At 42.7% G+C, this 16283-nt stretch overlaps 4 protein-coding genes across 4 annotated transcripts in view; 1 reads left to right on the top strand and 3 right to left on the bottom strand.

Moving 5' to 3' along the window:
- The window catches only part of AK88_02702 (uncharacterized protein), a gene marked incomplete at both ends in the record, with an annotated part of 6789 nt that extends 3917 nt beyond the window's left edge, over nucleotides 1–2872 (top strand). Inside the window, one exon of the mRNA XM_012480327.1 lies at nucleotides 12–2872. Coding sequence (XP_012335750.1) covers nucleotides 12–2872 — 2861 coding nt within the window. The remainder of the gene's footprint in view (nucleotides 1–11) is intronic.
- Nucleotides 2873–4066: 1194 nt separating this feature from the next.
- AK88_02701 (uncharacterized protein) lies at nucleotides 4067–5882 on the bottom strand (the record flags this gene model as incomplete). The annotated part of the gene is made up of 2 exons (XM_012480326.1): nucleotides 4067–4968; nucleotides 5141–5882. The coding sequence occupies 2 exons, from the start codon at nucleotides 5880–5882 to the stop codon at nucleotides 4067–4069; spliced, it is 1644 nt and encodes a 547-aa protein (XP_012335749.1).
- A 2343-nt stretch (nucleotides 5883–8225) lies between these two features.
- Nucleotides 8226–10154, bottom strand: AK88_02700 (uncharacterized protein; the record flags this gene model as incomplete). Its single annotated transcript, XM_012480325.1, has 1 exon — nucleotides 8226–10154. One exon carries the CDS (start codon nucleotides 10152–10154, stop codon nucleotides 8226–8228), a length of 1929 nt encoding a protein of 642 aa, XP_012335748.1.
- Nucleotides 10155–11493: 1339 nt separating this feature from the next.
- Nucleotides 11494–14214, bottom strand: AK88_02699 (uncharacterized protein; the record flags this gene model as incomplete). Its single annotated transcript, XM_012480324.1, has 4 exons — nucleotides 11494–11556; nucleotides 11719–11828; nucleotides 12053–12180; nucleotides 12344–14214. 4 exons carry the CDS (start codon nucleotides 14212–14214, stop codon nucleotides 11494–11496), a joined length of 2172 nt encoding a protein of 723 aa, XP_012335747.1.
- Between the last annotated feature and the right edge of the window lie 2069 nt (nucleotides 14215–16283).

The following is a 16283-nucleotide window of genomic DNA, read 5'->3' as shown; positions in this document are numbered from 1 at the left end:
TAACAAGGGAGCTGATGGGAAGGGAGGCAATCCAATGGAGCACCTAACCAGTCTACTAGGCAATCTAGGAGCGAACAAGGGAGGTGATGGGAAGGCAGGCAATTCACTGGCAAATTTAACCAGTCTACTAGGCAATCTAGGAGCGAACAAGGGAGGCGATGGAAAGAGTGGTAACCCCTTAGAGCACCTAACCAGTCTGCTGGGCAATTTGGGAGCTAATAAGGGAGGCGGGAACAACAAACTGATGGGCGACCTCCAGTCCCTGTTGGGGAACTTCCTCAACTCACAGAAGAAGAACAACGATGCGCCATTCGCATTAGACAAAAGTGTAATGGATGGGTCTACAAACAAAGAATCCATCATGTTAGAGTATAATCAGAGTGAAAAGAACCTCCTGCAAGAATTGCAAAATTTGATAAACAAGAGTAAGGGGATGAATGTTACTGGAGGTAGCAAAGAGTTAGAAGAAAAGAACTCCAAGTTGAAAAGTTTTTTCAACTTACTCAAAGGGAAATACAATCCGTACTCCTACGAGAGACAAATCCTAAATGACATAACAAGTGAGGAGGACATAAAGGACAAATACAATATTGATGATGAGTTCGAAAAGCATATTTACGTTAGTGCAAATGATAACAGTGTTAATTACGAACAAATGAGTGATGAGGAAAAAGAGAAGAAAACAGAAATGTTCGCTGACGTGAATCAGTTGGATGATAATGAGTCTGTTGAAAGTGGATCTATCAGTGGGCACATTTTAAGAAAGGGCAAATTAGAAAATGAGAAACTTTTACGTGGGTTAATAGCAGGGGAGAGTGATAATTTGCATGAATGTAATTGCGAGTCGAGTAAGGAAAAGAATTGTATATTGTCATATATCAATTATAATAATTTGGAGTACATGATGGATAGCTTAAACATAGATGTGAAGAAAATGGTGAAGCAATACAGACTGTCTGGTAAGGATGCTTCTTCTCCGTATGCCAAGTCAGAATCATTTCTCGTTCCCTTACCCCCCTTGAATGCCAAATCAGATGTGAGAGACACATCCAAGTATGTATTGCGTGTACCCCGTGTTCTCTTCCTTTCAACGAAGAAAGCCTTCTCCACCTCCATGGACAGGTATTTTTTCAATTTGTATGATATTATGGAAAGTCAGTTGAAGTGGAATACGTACATGTGGGGATATGGGTTCAAATATTACCCTTTATTTTTTACGAAGAATTTACACACGCTGTTGCACAATTATGAGAAGCAGATTGGAAAGGATCCATTTGACATCATCTTTGTCCACAGCAGTTTTGTATCGAACTATTACAATCATTATTTTTTTTTGAAGAATATGCCCAGAATGACCACTCTAATATTTATAAATGATGGGTGGGATAACAGCGTGAAGAATTCTTACTTGAATTTATTTCCTCACATATTTTTTCAAAACCAGGTGAATATATTTGAGTACAATCCTTTGAACAGTATTGACTCTGGGTCGGAGAAGAGAAAACTCATCAACAGTTTGTGGAACAAGGTGTCGAGTAATGACTCCAATGATGTCATAGCAAATAAGCATAAGAAGAAGGGAAAAAATTACGACACTAAAAAAAGGAAAGGAGATAATGGGGTAATTGGAGATGAAGAAGAGGAGGACGACCAGCAGAAGAAGAAGAAGAAGGGAAAGAATGAGTTGAGTGCAGAAGGAGAGGACTCCAACCAAGAGGATGAACACGATGATGATGAAAACAAAACATTGTGGGCATTCCTACCCCATGGAGTGAATCCTTGCTGTTTGAATAATATGGAAAATATGTTCAACGTGATAGAGAACGATCCCAACGATAGCTCCAAGGAAATGGTAGTCAGTCCTACCTTTTACCAAGACCTCGCTAAAAAGATGATGAAGAAAAAGAAGAAAAATATGCCCAAGTTGGAGTTGTCCTACTCGCTTCTAGACATTTTCCTCCCAGCATGTACTTACAAAGATACGGTACCGAGCTTTCTGAATAACACGCATAGGGATATTGATATCCTTTACCTTTGCAACACCACTTCTAGTAATTATAATGATTTTCTAATTCAAAAGGTAATGGATTATATTTATAACAAGGATATAAATAATTTGAAACATCGAATAAAGAAATACGAATTCGATTTATACTACTGGAAAGTATGGGGCATGCAGACCACACACAAGTTGATAAAGAACAAGCTGAAGGAGTATCATGATATGTTGCGCAGAAGTAAAGTGTGTGTAATTAGCTCCAAGTTTGCAGGCATGTTAAACAGAATGGTAATTGATGCTCTGTTCAATGGCTGTGTTGTCATTACAGACAAGAGCCACAACAAAGACATTAACAAATACATTGTCACGACGCGCATACCTTATGAGTATTATGAAATAAGTGACCTCATTTATAATACAGAAAATATGAATAACATTTCCAAAGACTTGGTAGACAGAATTAATGTGACTTTGGAGGAGGTGAATAGTGGTAAGAAGGATCTACTCAAAGTAGAGGCGTTTAAAACGGTTATGAATACATACACCTACCAAGGGGTTATCCTGAATTGGATCCTTCCCACCATGTACTTTCATTACAATAAGGAGAAGTATGAGCTTGTGAACAACTACTTTGTTTTGCCACAATACTTTGAGGACGTTATTTCGAAGAGCTTAAAAACGACCAGTGCCCAGAGGGAGAAAATCATCGCAAATATTGATCTGTCTCTCCAGGAGGATCTCATAATGAATAACAATGAAGTAGCTACCTGGTGCATCATCTGGATCCTCATTTTCGCCATCATTGTGTTTTACCTTGTGCGTAATAGCAACCTGCTCAGCGCTCTCTTCAAGCAGCGCAAGCTGCACCTCTGACAGGGGGTCATTAGAACAGGCACACACATATGTGTGTTCGTGTTACGGGTTAGATAGATGCTTCCCCTTCCCCCCTGTTCGTCGTCAGCCAAAATTCGATTTAGCTTTTTTTTTTTTTTTTTTTTTTTTATTTTGTACTCTCTCCCCATTTTATAAAAAAAGCACAAGTTGTGTGTTTACTTTTGCATATTTGTCAGAATGCCACACCTGGTACCAATTTTTCGTTTCCACTTTATACCTTTTTTTTTTCTTTTTTTTCTCTCTTCCTCCCTCTTCGTATTTGTTTACTTCTTCGCGCGCGGCGGCAACTGGTATGCTGACAACATGCATGCCAACATGCGTCCCATCTTTTACCCCCTGCTTTACATATTTCTACGCACCTCTCCTGTGTTTTTTACACGTGGGCTTGCTTCCCCATGCGATGACGCAAAGGGGGAAGAGGCCACACAATACGCAAGCGCCAACATTGCGTCCACTTAGCATATCCTTTTCAATGCATGCATGTTTTTCAAAACGAAACTTAAAAACAAGTTTTTTTTTTAAAAAACTACATTTTTAAAAATGACCAAAAGTTGGGCATACCGGCGGCGCGCTAGGGTGGAAGTGATGTTATATAAAAGCTTTTGTCTCGTTTGGGAAATCTTCCACTTCGCCCCTGCTGCGGCCAGCACGGAGCCAAAAAAGGTGGTATTTTATATGGGCCACCATCACCCATGACTGGGTTTATCATGTTTCACTAACGTTCACACCGCATGGCGCAGAAAGGCACACATTTTTTTTTTTTTTTTTTTTTTACTCATGGTGATAAGTTTTCATTTCTTTATGGTCCAGTGGACGGAACGAAGAAAATAAGGACATGGAGTGAATGGGGTGTCTGCGGGCACTCAACACGTAAGCACAGTATAAAGTGCGGATAATCCTTTACGCATATTATACTGGATGGGGCGGGGGGATACGTACTTTTAAAAATGGGGAATTGATCCATGGGGAAACGCTCACGCGAAAGAGAAAAAAGAGGAAAAAATGGCATGCAAATTGGAAGAAAATGTAAACGTAGACCAGCATACTGTGGCACGGCAGCGACGCGATCATTTTCCCCCTGTGACAACGACTTTTCTTCCTCCCCCGCCTCAGTTCATCCGGAGATCACCCCGAGCTCGCCGCAAACTAACTCACCGCAAACTAACCGCAAACTCAACCCTTCAACTCGAGTATCTTCCCTATGGCTATGGTTTTGCCCTGATCCCGCAGGGTAAACCTGCCCAGCTGGGGAAGCTTGTCATACACTTCTATGCACACGGGGTTGGAGAGCAAAAAGTGTGCAGTCACGATACAATCATTTTTAATAAATTTGGGTTTTATTTTTTTTTTTTTGGATTTTTTATCAATGACCTCTAGCATGTCTAGGAACTGAATTTCCTCACAAGTCGTGTGGGCATGGAAGATGCAGAAATATCCTGCTGTGATGATTGGCTTGTGTTCAAGTAACTCTACAATTGCTACTCTTCCAATAAACTCACTAACAACGGAGCATGGGTTCAAAGAATCGCACAGGACGAACCCTTTACTTATTTGATCCTCTTCTACACCTAACAGCTTGACACGAACATTTTCTCCAGGCTTGGCATAAGGAACTTCATCATCCTCTAAATACACATTCAGTACTTTCACTTTTAATTTATTTGGCATAAGAACACAACTCATATTATTTCCATACAAAGTTCCTGATTCAATTTTTCCTATGGCTATGATCCCGTTGTCTTTGTATCCTTCTAGGAGAGGGATTCTTAGAGGTCCCTTTTCATCCCAGGGGGGTGGTGATAACGTGTTTAAAATTTGAAACAAGGTAGGCTTAGATGTATCATACCAACTACCCCTTGCATCATATAGCTTGGAGTTTGGATCGGAGACATGTTCAGACAAATTTTGTCCCGTGAGTCCCGAGATGGGTACGAAATACACATCCTTGTTGATGTTATACCCGCACGACTTTATGAAGGGGGTTATTTTCTTTTGTATTTCGTCGTAGCGGGCTTCGCTCCAGTTGCACGTGGGGTCGTCCATCTTGTTGATGGCAACGATCAGTTGGTTTATTCCTGCGGGGTGGGGGGAAGCGACAAATAAGTGTGGTGCCAGAAGCACATAGTGCGGGGTCTACCGTCAGAAGTGTAGTTAGCGGTGTGGTGTGAGAACCATAGTTATAATATGGGCATAATGTCAGCGTAGTGATAGCGTGGTGCTGACGCGCGTCTGGCGCCTGGGCCCTACCTAGCGTCCTCGCTAGCAGCGTGTGCTCGCGGGTCTGGCCCCCGCGCTCGAAGCCTGTCTCGAACTCCCCCTTGCGAGCGGAAATGATGAGCACACCGATGTCCGCCTGTGCAGCACCACTAATCATATTAGGAATGAAGTTCTTATGTCCCGGGGCATCTAAAATTGTAAACCTCCTGTCCTTGGTTTCAAAGTGGGCTCTACCGACTTCCACCGTTTTTCCCTTCTGTCTCTCCTCTTCGTTGATGTCCATAATGAAAGCCAAAAACCAGCTCTCCCGATTTTTCTCCTTGGCCTCTCTTTCATACTTTTCTATAGTCCTATCATCAACATAACCCAGAATGTAAAGGATGTTTCCACAGGCCGTTGACTTTCCTGCATCTACGTGTCCTATAAAAATAATATTTAAGTGCTGTCTAGGATCGACTGGAATTAATTTGCTTTTTGTTTGTACATTTTTCTCTCCTTGAGAATCTTCTACTTGGTCTTTTTTATCTAGGTCCGTGGCACTATCATTTTCTTCTTCGTATGGCTCCACTGGATGGTCATCACTTGTTTTCATTTGTCTTATTTTTTCCTCTACCTCATTCACAATTGGGTCCTCTGTGTTTTCAGTACCCAGGCAGGACGAACCGTTGTCCGCGTCATTTTCTTCTTGGCTCTCTGGGCCGCCTCTCTGGTAGGCCATTCCGGGGTAGTACGACGGGGCGTTCGCGTTGAAGCTGAAGGGCTCATTATTCATCTGCAGAGGGAACGTGTATCAGAAGGTGAAGCGAGTGAAGCGGTGATGCGAGTGAAGAGGGCTAACTACATATGCACACACAGGTGCATCAAAGATAAATGCATGCATGGTATAAATATGGCAACTGTTCTTATTTTTTTATTCTATTTCATTGTATTTTTTTTTTTTTAATTTACATTTAAAGAAAGGGGGGGGGGGGGGGGTGGCAAATCCAGTGGGACAACAGATTCAACAATTCGTGGTAGCGTACCGGTCAATAATTGGAAAGCAGATTTTTGCTCCACAGTAGTATCGTAAAGAAAAAAAAAAAAAAAAAAATGGAGGCAGAAAAGTTGACAGAAACCAAGTGTATGCCTACTTATAAAGAACTTTTCTGTTCTTTATTCAATTCATGTTGGCAGGCGGGGCTATGACTCTATCTCCAAGGGTTATCTTTCTCTCCTTGCCTTTTTTCCCCTACGATTTATTTTCGTTCTCTTTTTCTCTCTTTGGTGGTCCTTGTTGAGAGCAATCGTGTCATATATTAATATTCCTGTTGGCCCCCAGAGCACTGGTTCGCTTCTTCTCTTGTGCGTTTTGCGCAGCTTTGCCTGTTCCTGCTATGGACTCCAATTGGCATGATGTTCACATTGAGGTGGCCTCAATCGATTCAAAACGGCGGCGCTGCTTAGGCCATACAAGGGCGGTAGTGAAACGTTGTGACACGGATGCACGGGGACGCTGACGATGGTGATGAAATGAAACAAAGTCTCTTTTGGCGATCTCCAGATCCCAATTCGCTTTTTACAATTTCCCTACGTGAGGGAGCTAGTTTATTCTACTTTTGAATAAAAAAGATTTTGCCTCTTTTTGAAGGGGGTCAATATATAGAAGTAAAAAAAGGGGGGGCCGCGGTGCTGTGAAAAAATAAATCCACAAAGAAGGGGAATTTGAAACGACAGGCGTGGGGGAAAAGAAAAAAAAATTTAAACAAGGGGAACAGTTAAAAAAAAATGCACCCTGAGGGGATGATGTGGCAAGATGGGTAACAGTGACGGGCATATGTTACCTGCAACGATATTGCTACTGTGACACTACGCAGTGCGCCCCTGTTTTTTCCCACGTATCGCACGAACGGAAAAAAAAAAAAAAAAATTAAAATAATTACATCAAAAATGGGAATGAAAAAACCACCGCATATTTTTTTTTTTTTTTTTTCTTTAAACGCTTTAATGAGGACACCCAGGCTTTGACCCAAATGGCCCATAAAAGACATTGCGCGCCAAGTGTCAATGGGAAAAGAGTGGCCTGGTTAAGAAGAGCACGCTGCGCTGGGTTATGACACCACTGCAGAGAGGTGAGACAAGGCCACCTTCACTGTGCATGTAAAAATGTTATCAAACAAGTGTACGAAAAAAAAATATAAAAAAAAAGATTCGATCAAATGTAGGGTTAAAATGAAAGTGCGTCATTGGGGGGGGAGGGGTTTTCCCTAGTTTCTTTAACCCATAAATTGATGCTAAGACATTTCCAGGGGTTCCATCAAATACAGCAATACTCGATTGCTTGGCCAATATGGATGGGAACTCCCGCACCTGCAAGGGGATGGCGGTGACTACTAGTTCAGTTAGACTTACCCCTACCCAGCTGCAAAGAGCATAATTTCTGGCTGCGCTTCACCATGACAAGCGCACTGTGTGTGTCATCCACCTCTCTGCGGTCACCTGAGTGAACTCGCCCTTGACTGAAAGGAGGCATGACTCGCTGGTCAGAGAGCAGGTTTAAATGCGCAAGGGGAGCACGTCTACCCCATATGAACTGCACACGAGGGATAGTTTGGGTCCGGGATCATTTTTAAAGCAAACTCGTATGGACCAGTTTTCTCCTGTTCACTCTGCAACGTCGAGGAAGAGAACCCCTAAGCCCTGCCGACACAACGGGATCTGCCCGCAAGTAAAACTATACCAATCCCAAGTTGGTGTGCAGAAAAAAAAAAAAAAAAAAATTAATTCCGTTTGGGGAGGGTGTATTATAATCAAACAGTTTGTAACCACATGGATGGTGTAGAAGGGAGGAGATGAAGGAGAATCATCTTAATATATATATAAATTAAAAACAGTAGTAATAAGGGGAGAGTCATAAAAAGTGAGCTATGTTTTACAAAGCGTACGAAAAAAAATGAAAAAAAATGAAAAAAAAAATGAAAACAGGACAGGAAAAACACCAAATGGAGGGGTAGGTACGTGTATATCTTTCCCAATAGCTGTGTTGAAAAAAAAAAGCGAAAAATAGGATGACACAGGTTATTTACAGACATCCTATTTTTCCTCACCGGTCCACTCAGCAGTAATCCCCCAAACTACCTCAGTAGAGGAAGTACTTAACAAATATGATTATTGAAATGAAAACCAAAATGAGAAGAGACGATGAAATGGAGTCCAACATAAAGAGGCGGTGAATAATTGGAGACCTGGAATTGTCAAGGGCCAAAATACTTTTATTTTTCTTTTTTAAAAAATATTGAGTTATGCTCTCAAGGCGCTCCGTGGTGTTGGTCGTCTTGAACCACCTCCACTTGAGAATGGACCTTGAGATAATGGCGCTACTAAGACAGTAGGAAAAATTTTCTAGCTCTTCATTGGATGGTTCAGAGGAGGTAAGCTTCACGTTTCGAAACTTGGTATTAAACAAACGTATCCCTGCATTGCCAAAACGGTTCAGCTGGTACCTTATGCACAGAAGACAAATTCTGGAAAAAATTACACAGCAGTAATAATTCACCGCGTTGTACACATTATAATCGTTTGTGTCGGTTGAAGTGCTCATGATACTTCTACACTGGTCATAGTAGGACGAAATAGCATTTATATCATCTTCTAATTCTATTTTGTTTAGTAATTTCTTAAGGTCTTCCACTTTTTTCTTTCCCAAGTCGACTGTGCTTTGGTGGGTAGTACATTCTCCGTTCATCCGCTCGGACGACGCGGCGCACGTGCAGCTGTCCCCGTCGGGTGTATTTCCCCCCTTCTGCTTATCGCAAGGGGAAGAAGCCTGCTTCGTGCAGTTTCGATTATTACACTTCAACCCTTTGCAGCCGTGGTGGCAATTCTGACTAGCATTGGGGGACGAAGCGGGGGAAGAAGTGGGGGAAGAAGCGGAAGATGAAGCGGGATCGGTAGAGGGGGAAGTCGCGAGAGAACAAGCCGGACCTGTAGCACCCCCCGCAGCTCCCTTTAGTCCTCTGAACAAAATGTACTCAAATAAGTTCAAAGAAATGGATTCGTCAAAGAGAGGAGAATGGCTAGCTATATAATTCTCATATTGGTGAAAGTGTATGATGTTATAAAGAATGACCCGAAAGTTTGCTACACATTTTATAGAGAACACTTGGTTCGTTTTATTCTGTTGTAAAATTTTAACATGTATTCCATACATTTTTTCATCTCCATTATCTGATTTGTCCTTACTAGATGTGATAGCAAATGTGCGTTCTTCACTTGATATGAGTTCAATTAGGTCAATAAATTTTTCATTGTATATGTTTAGATCGAACACCTCTCCTGGGAAGTACGGACCAAAGATTAGGGGAACTTTAAACAGAGGAATGACAGAAGAATTTTTAATCGCATCAAATCTTTCCTTTAGTATTTTTTTTTCTTTTTCTCTTTTTATCATTTCCATTTCTTCAACTCTCTTGGCATATGTCAAGGGGTACTTTTCCTTTATCAGGTCGGCCAATAAAATATTAATATTTTTTTTGTCTCCCATATTGGATCTACACAAGGGGCATGTGTTTTTGTATTCCTTGGCTTTCTCTAGGCAGTCCCGACAGAAGTTGTGTCCACACGGGATGGTCACTGGTATTATTAGAAGCTTCATGCATATGGCACACTCTAGCTCTGATGGGATTTGTTCCTTTTCTGCTTCATCTTTTTTTGGGGGGTCTTCTTCTTTCCGCTGGGGCGCTGTCTGGGCGTCGGGTTTGCCCTTGTGGCACTTTTCCGCGTCGTCCGCTCTGGGGGCGCTTTTGAAGAATCGGTGTCGCAGGGAGGTTGGCGGACGATGAGCCGCGTCATCAGGGGGGTGCTGCGATGCATGCTGCAGCGAATGCTGTGATGGGTCAGCATTCAACCTACTATTCAGCCTCCCCTGCGTGCCATCTCCGTTTGGAGCGTCTCCATTCTCCACGACATCTTCGTACGCATTTGAAGTTTCGCTCGTTCCTCCATCATCCGAGTCGTGGGCCAACTGGCCATCATCCCGTACGCCGTTACTCTCTTCCCCGCCACCCATCCTTGGCAAACCAGCCTACATACAACTGTAAGATGGTTACCCACGTATAAATATGCCGCTCCACTTGGCTTGTGATGCTGCTGCTTTTTTTCTCCCCAAACGAGAACTAAAAATGAATGTCGCCCCGTTCTCTTCCCTTCACAAAAAAAGACGAAGGAAAAAAAAAAACAGGTCCCCTTCCACGTTTGTTTGTCTCTTCTCGCTAGTTCATTTGTCTAGTTGTTTGTCCGTTTGTTCATTCGCCCGCCCGCTTGATCGCTTATTCTTTTTTTGTGTAAACTGCTACCTCCGGAGGGGAACCAAATTCCTCCCATCAAATGTTCCTCCTCGCAAAACCTCGGGAAGGAAAAACCTTGTTGGCGCTCGAGGAAAAACGCACGACGCAAAGCGTCATGGAAAAACAGGAGGGTCCACACTTTTTATGTGCAAACGGGTCAAACGAGAAAAGGGCAAAAAATAATTTTAACTGGCCCACTCTTAATGGGAGTGTTCACTCGCGCCAACTCGTTCGGACTACAATGCCGCCATTATATACGCGAAGGAAATATATTTTTCCCATTAGTTAAAAAAAAAAAAAAAAATCAAGTTAAAATGGGCCCATTCTGCTTTTTTTTCCTTTATGTTCGCAGGAGCACTTACTTTATTGCAGTGAACATTCGCATGGACGTGAAAAAAGAAAAACAGGGCTGATGCTGCGCCAATCGGCCGGGGGGGTGAAAAATATGCCCACAAAAGCGCAGTATATATTATAATATATGCACGCAAACTAAAAAGATATAATGCATTACGTAAATGGGGGTTACATACAATTTTTTTTGTCGCTTCTTGCCGCGCGCCACCGGAAAAAGGAAAACAGACTTGGCGAGGAATGAACTGTTTAGGCACTTATTCATGAGGAAAAAAAAAACAAAAAAAAAAAAAAAAAAAAAAAAACAAAAAAAAAATTTGGCCGGGAAGCGAAAACTGTCTTCAAATTATTCTCACCCATGAAAAGTGAACTGGAGTATGGACGCAGGACGTTATTAGAAAAAATTAATCAACTGAATTCGTTTTAAAAAAAAAAGGGTTAATATAATACTTTGTTATACAGCCAACTTATGCGTTTCAAAATGGAAACAATGCCAAGTTGGATGAATTAAAAAGGGGGTTTCAAAATGGTAAAAAAAAAAGAATTCAAAAAAGGGGTTAAAAGGAGGCTTTTTTAAAATGGCAAAAAAATGACCGAAAAACGCATTACACGTACAAATGTGACCTCTTCAAACTCAAAGTGTGGAAAAACGGTCAGGGGAAGGGGAAAGCATAAGGGGCTGGGCCATTTGTATAGTTCCCCCCCCCCCACTTAATCGCCCTGATCCAGTGCGTCCACGTCCGCGTAAATGGATGTCTCAAATATTTTCAGCTCCTGCGCGAGGCATTTTAGGGAAAAAAAATAAAATAAAAAATAATGTGCAAGGTGGAAACTTGTAACATGTGTCTGATGTTCGTAGAGGATTCCGCCGACAGTCGTTCCATTTTTACGGCGCTACACTTCCCTCTCCACGTGTCCGTGGCGCGCCCCGCTTACATTGTATATGTGCACGCGCACGGAGGAGCAGCCGACTTCCGTGAGGGCCCCTTCGCAGGCCCTGCGGTCGACTGAGCACTGGTAGACGCCCACATCCGTCAACTTGGGCCCTGCGCGATGGAAGCGATTGAGAAGTGGTGGAAGCAAAGATATAAAAATAAAAAAAAAAGGAAGTAGGGTGGAGTTCCATCGCGTGTACAAAAAGGAACATACTTCCGTGTACTTCCTCATGTGTAATGGTATGACATGTGTTAAATGCCGCTTAATGGCCTTGATGGGGAGGAGGCAGCTCGCTTAAAACATGTGGGTGTGCTTTCCCCTCTTAAGTCCTCACCTGACGCGACGTCCAGTCCGTTCACGTGACAAAAGGAGTTATTAACTTTCCAGCAGCAGGAGAAATCAAATGCTACGAGGTCCCTGCAGTGTTTGAGGAATTCCCGAACGGAGAAGTTGTCCACGTTCCTGCGGAGCGGTGAAGGGGCGCAGCGGTGATGTAGCTAAATGGAAAATGAAATAATGCGCCACGTCGCTGTGATGTAGCTAAATGGCAAGTGAAGTATATGCCGCGGTGCTCCGGTCAGGGTGACGCCTCCACAGTGACACACGTAACTCGCTCCATCATTACTGCAAGGAGGACACCTTAATCTTCCGGAGGCGCTTGAGAGTTCTGGCGACGGTCAAGATGGTGTCGTTGTGGACTTCTACCGTTTTGGAAATATCGAGGATCCTCATTTTTGGTGAGTGATCACAGACCGTTTTGATGACCTCATTGGACACCTTGGTGTCTGCTACATTTAAAGCGATGAGGTTAGTGAAGCATTTGAAAAAGACGGCCACCGTGTCATCAATGTTGCACCCTCGGAGGCTAAGTACCTTGAGGTTCCTCGAAATGATACAGAGATACGAAATGTCGCTCAGCTGTTTCGCATTGGTAATTTCAAAGCAGGAAAGTGATTTGAGAGGGATATTAATTTGTTCATTCATTTCAGCACCATGGGTAGAAATACGTGGAGTAATAGATTCTCCTGATGGAGGAGGCACAGATGTAAAGAGCACACGTAAAGTATTATCAGAGTGATAATTGGACACTGTAGAAGAGGAGGTTGTATTTCCAAGGTACAATTTAACCAAACCACTTTTGAATTTCAAGGGGTATATTCCCTCATGACTAATTTTGTAGCAATTACGAATGTCCACAATGGAGAGGTACTTAAATCGATGAAGAAGAATCTTCAAACTTGAATCAGTAATTCTGGTACAGCTATGTAATGACAAGACTTTCAGGGTCCTATCAAATTTAATATTATTAGAATTACAAAATAAATGAAAATGGTGAGAGGAGAGATGAGAACACCCTGATAGGTCAAGCACTTCCAAATTTTGTGATGTGTATACTGTTTTTATAATACTTTCAGGAGGAATGGTATTTTTTAATGTTACATCATGAATGAGTTTCAATCTGAGACAACGAATTAGGTCTCTAAACCTTTTATTCAAGAGGAGCAAATTTTTATTCTGTACATTTGATATTATATACCTGAATAGGTCATCTCCTAGGTGGTGAAAAATATTAAAGTTATCCTTTTTAAATAAAATTTGATGTGCTTTTCTCATTTTTATAACATGTTGATGATTATTTTGGTTTACTATATTTACTGGGACGCACACATTTTTCTTCTTCAGAATACATGTGTGATTTTTTTTTTCTTCTTCTTCGTTTTTCCAATTGCTGCCCTGGTTTGCTTCACTTGTCTCCTCCTTCATCCGGTTCATCACATTATCATTCTTTATTTTGTACCTTGTTTTATTTTCTGCTAAATCGTCTAGGAGCGTCTTTTTGTCGATCACTTTTTTTTCATCCGTCAAATTTTGGTTAGAGGTCCCCTTTCCAAAGAACTCCTTGTATGCGTTGTAGGACACGGAGGAGCTTGCCGCTGGGGGAGTGAAACACGCAGCCAGATGGCTCCCGTCGATGTTCATTTTTGTCCTCTTCCTTGAGATAATGCTATTCAGTACACCGTCATCAGTTTTGTCTCCAAGTAAAATGTTGTTCTTCCGTTTGAAGTTGCTAGTTATGTTTTCTATTTCTTTCTTAATATCCTCATTTTCGTGTACGTTTCTGAACAGGCCTGGCCTGGCCCCACTGGCAGCAGAGGGGCGATCCGTTTGGCTTCCTTCGCGGCAATTTGCCCCCTTGTCTGCCTCTTTCCCCTTCTCCTGCCTCCCCCGTGGTGCATTTCTTGGGGTGAAAAATACGTCTACAGGTGAGATGTCGCCACCCGTAGCATCATCTCCATCTTCGCTCCTTTTCCTTGCATCTCCCGCGGAAGCATCCACCTGGGTGAACAGCGACCAGATTGATTGCTTCCTCTCCCGATCTATGATAACCCTTTTGTCATCTCCACCAGCACGTCCTTTATTTTGGTTCCCCCTTCCCCCGTCGTCCCTGTTTGACGTGAACAGGTTAGAGATACTGAGTTGCTTCTTCTCGTCCATCTCGCGGGGGAAAAAGCGGTAAGGGGGGAGAGAAAGATGCGTGTAAGTGGTTGCGTCGGTGCGAAGATCCTCCTACCTTTTTTTTTGACGCGTCTCTCTTTTCCGTTTACTCCCCCCCTTCTTCTGCCTGTGCCTCTCCACAAAACCTACGTCCAATTTTATGTGTGTGCCTCTTTTATATTGCGCTGGACCTACTTTCCTTTTTTTGGTTTTTCCCCCCATTAGGTTGCTAACCCGAAGGGGGGAGGGGGGGGCACACTGCGCACATCCCACAAGGGAACAGTGGCGACTCTTCGAAATGAAAAAATTTGAAACCGTTTTGAGGAGAGAGAAGTCTGCAAGGTCGGTGGAACAATCGCTAAGATGGAGGAACACACACCACCTGTACCCTGCCACGACACTTCTTGGGGGGAAATTTTTTACTCCGGATTAGAATGTCCCATTTTTATTAATGCTACTAAATGGGGGAGGGGCCAGAAAGAATTTTCTCTTATGACACACGGATGCACCATGTTCCTCTAAATCCCCTCCTCCATGCAGTTGAGAAGATACCACAAGATGTGCTCTTAAACATTGGAGGGGGGGACAGAAAGAGAGTCTCTTCGAGTTGGCTGAAGTATTGCCTGTTCTCGTTTTTATTTTTTTACAAAAGGGGAAAGGCGCTGCGAATGGAGTTGCATTTTGTTTTCCTTTTTTTTTTTTTTTTTTTTCCCTTCATGCGTCGATTGGGGAGAATAACTGCAGGTAGGGAGAAGTCGCTCTCTTCCACATGAGCATGCGCAAGTATACACACCGCGTGTACGCGCCACGCTTTTTTTTTTTTTTTTTTTTTTTTTCTCTCTTTTGCATCTGTCTTAACGCATGCCTGACACATCTTTACAGCGCTTCCGCTCGCAAGTAACCCCAATAGGAAAGTTCACTCCACCTGCTCGTAAGTTGAGTCGAGCCCATTTAACACAAGAACGAAGCGATGCTTCTTACGCGTTTGCCGAGTGAATGCCCACATACACATACAGGGCATGGGTACGTAAAAATAGAAACAAAAGCAGACTAGTGGCCACACGCAAAATGGGGACTCCTCGCGCGATGAGTGTAAAACCATTTGACAACCCTTTCGAATAACCTCATCTTAAACTGGTTGGTCTTGGAGCTACGCGTTTCACACGGGTCGACTAACTCGTGCGCAAGGGAGCCAGCACGACGCATCGGCGTGTTTGCCTTCGTACTTAGAAGCGGCGCTCGAATTAGTACTCCCACCAGCGACCGCATCATTTCCCCCACCGACATTCGTGTCCGCGTCTGCATCCGCGTGCGCGCTGTCGCAAAGAGCACACAGCTTGCATATATAAATGGACGATAAAAAAAAAAAAAAGTCCCATGTGGGGGAAATGGCTCATGCACGCTCTCCCCCACCCGAGAAAACTAAAGTAACAAGAATTATTTCAAAATGGAAAAAAAAAAAAAAAAATGAAAAATAACACAAAATGGTCGCCAACTATGGGCCAAACAAGGGTCGCGGAAAAAAGACATACCAAAAAAAAAAAAAAAAAAAAAAAATGGGCCCCAAAAAGGGGCAAAAAAAGGGTCGCGGAAAAAAAAAAAAAAAAAAAAAAAAAAAAAAAAAAAAAAATGTGGAATAAACCATTTGGCCTATTCCTCTTTTTCCTTATGCACATCTACCCCACTGACATAGACGTAGGGTGGTATTCTTGAACCCGTTAACTGTTTTGCGCAATCGCCCATGATGCAAAGGTGGGGAGGGAAACCTTTCCAACTGTGCGAAAGCGAACGACGGGTGCACATGTTTTTCACACTTTTTTGCAACGGGATGGAAATGGAAATGGAAAAAAAGGGAAGCGAACTCCGGGATATATAGTAGAATATATCCCTCGCGCTTGTTTCACTGCACAGTATGTGGTCCCCTCACACCTTTCAGAAGTTATTCACGTGGGGAGGTACAAAACGACCCAGCTGTTATGTCAAACTACGTGGTCGTCCCAATTCCCACACGTATTCTCCCTTTAGGCGTCTTTTTTTTTTTTTTTTTTTTTTTTCCTTTCCCGTGCGCG

This window comes from Plasmodium fragile (genome assembly GCF_000956335.1).
Source record: "Plasmodium fragile strain nilgiri unplaced genomic scaffold supercont1.27, whole genome shotgun sequence".
In the NCBI taxonomy this organism is placed as follows: domain Eukaryota; phylum Apicomplexa; class Aconoidasida; order Haemosporida; family Plasmodiidae; genus Plasmodium; species Plasmodium fragile.
The sequence above is the reverse complement of the archived record's forward strand: the minus strand, read 5'-3'. Positions and strand labels throughout refer to the sequence as shown.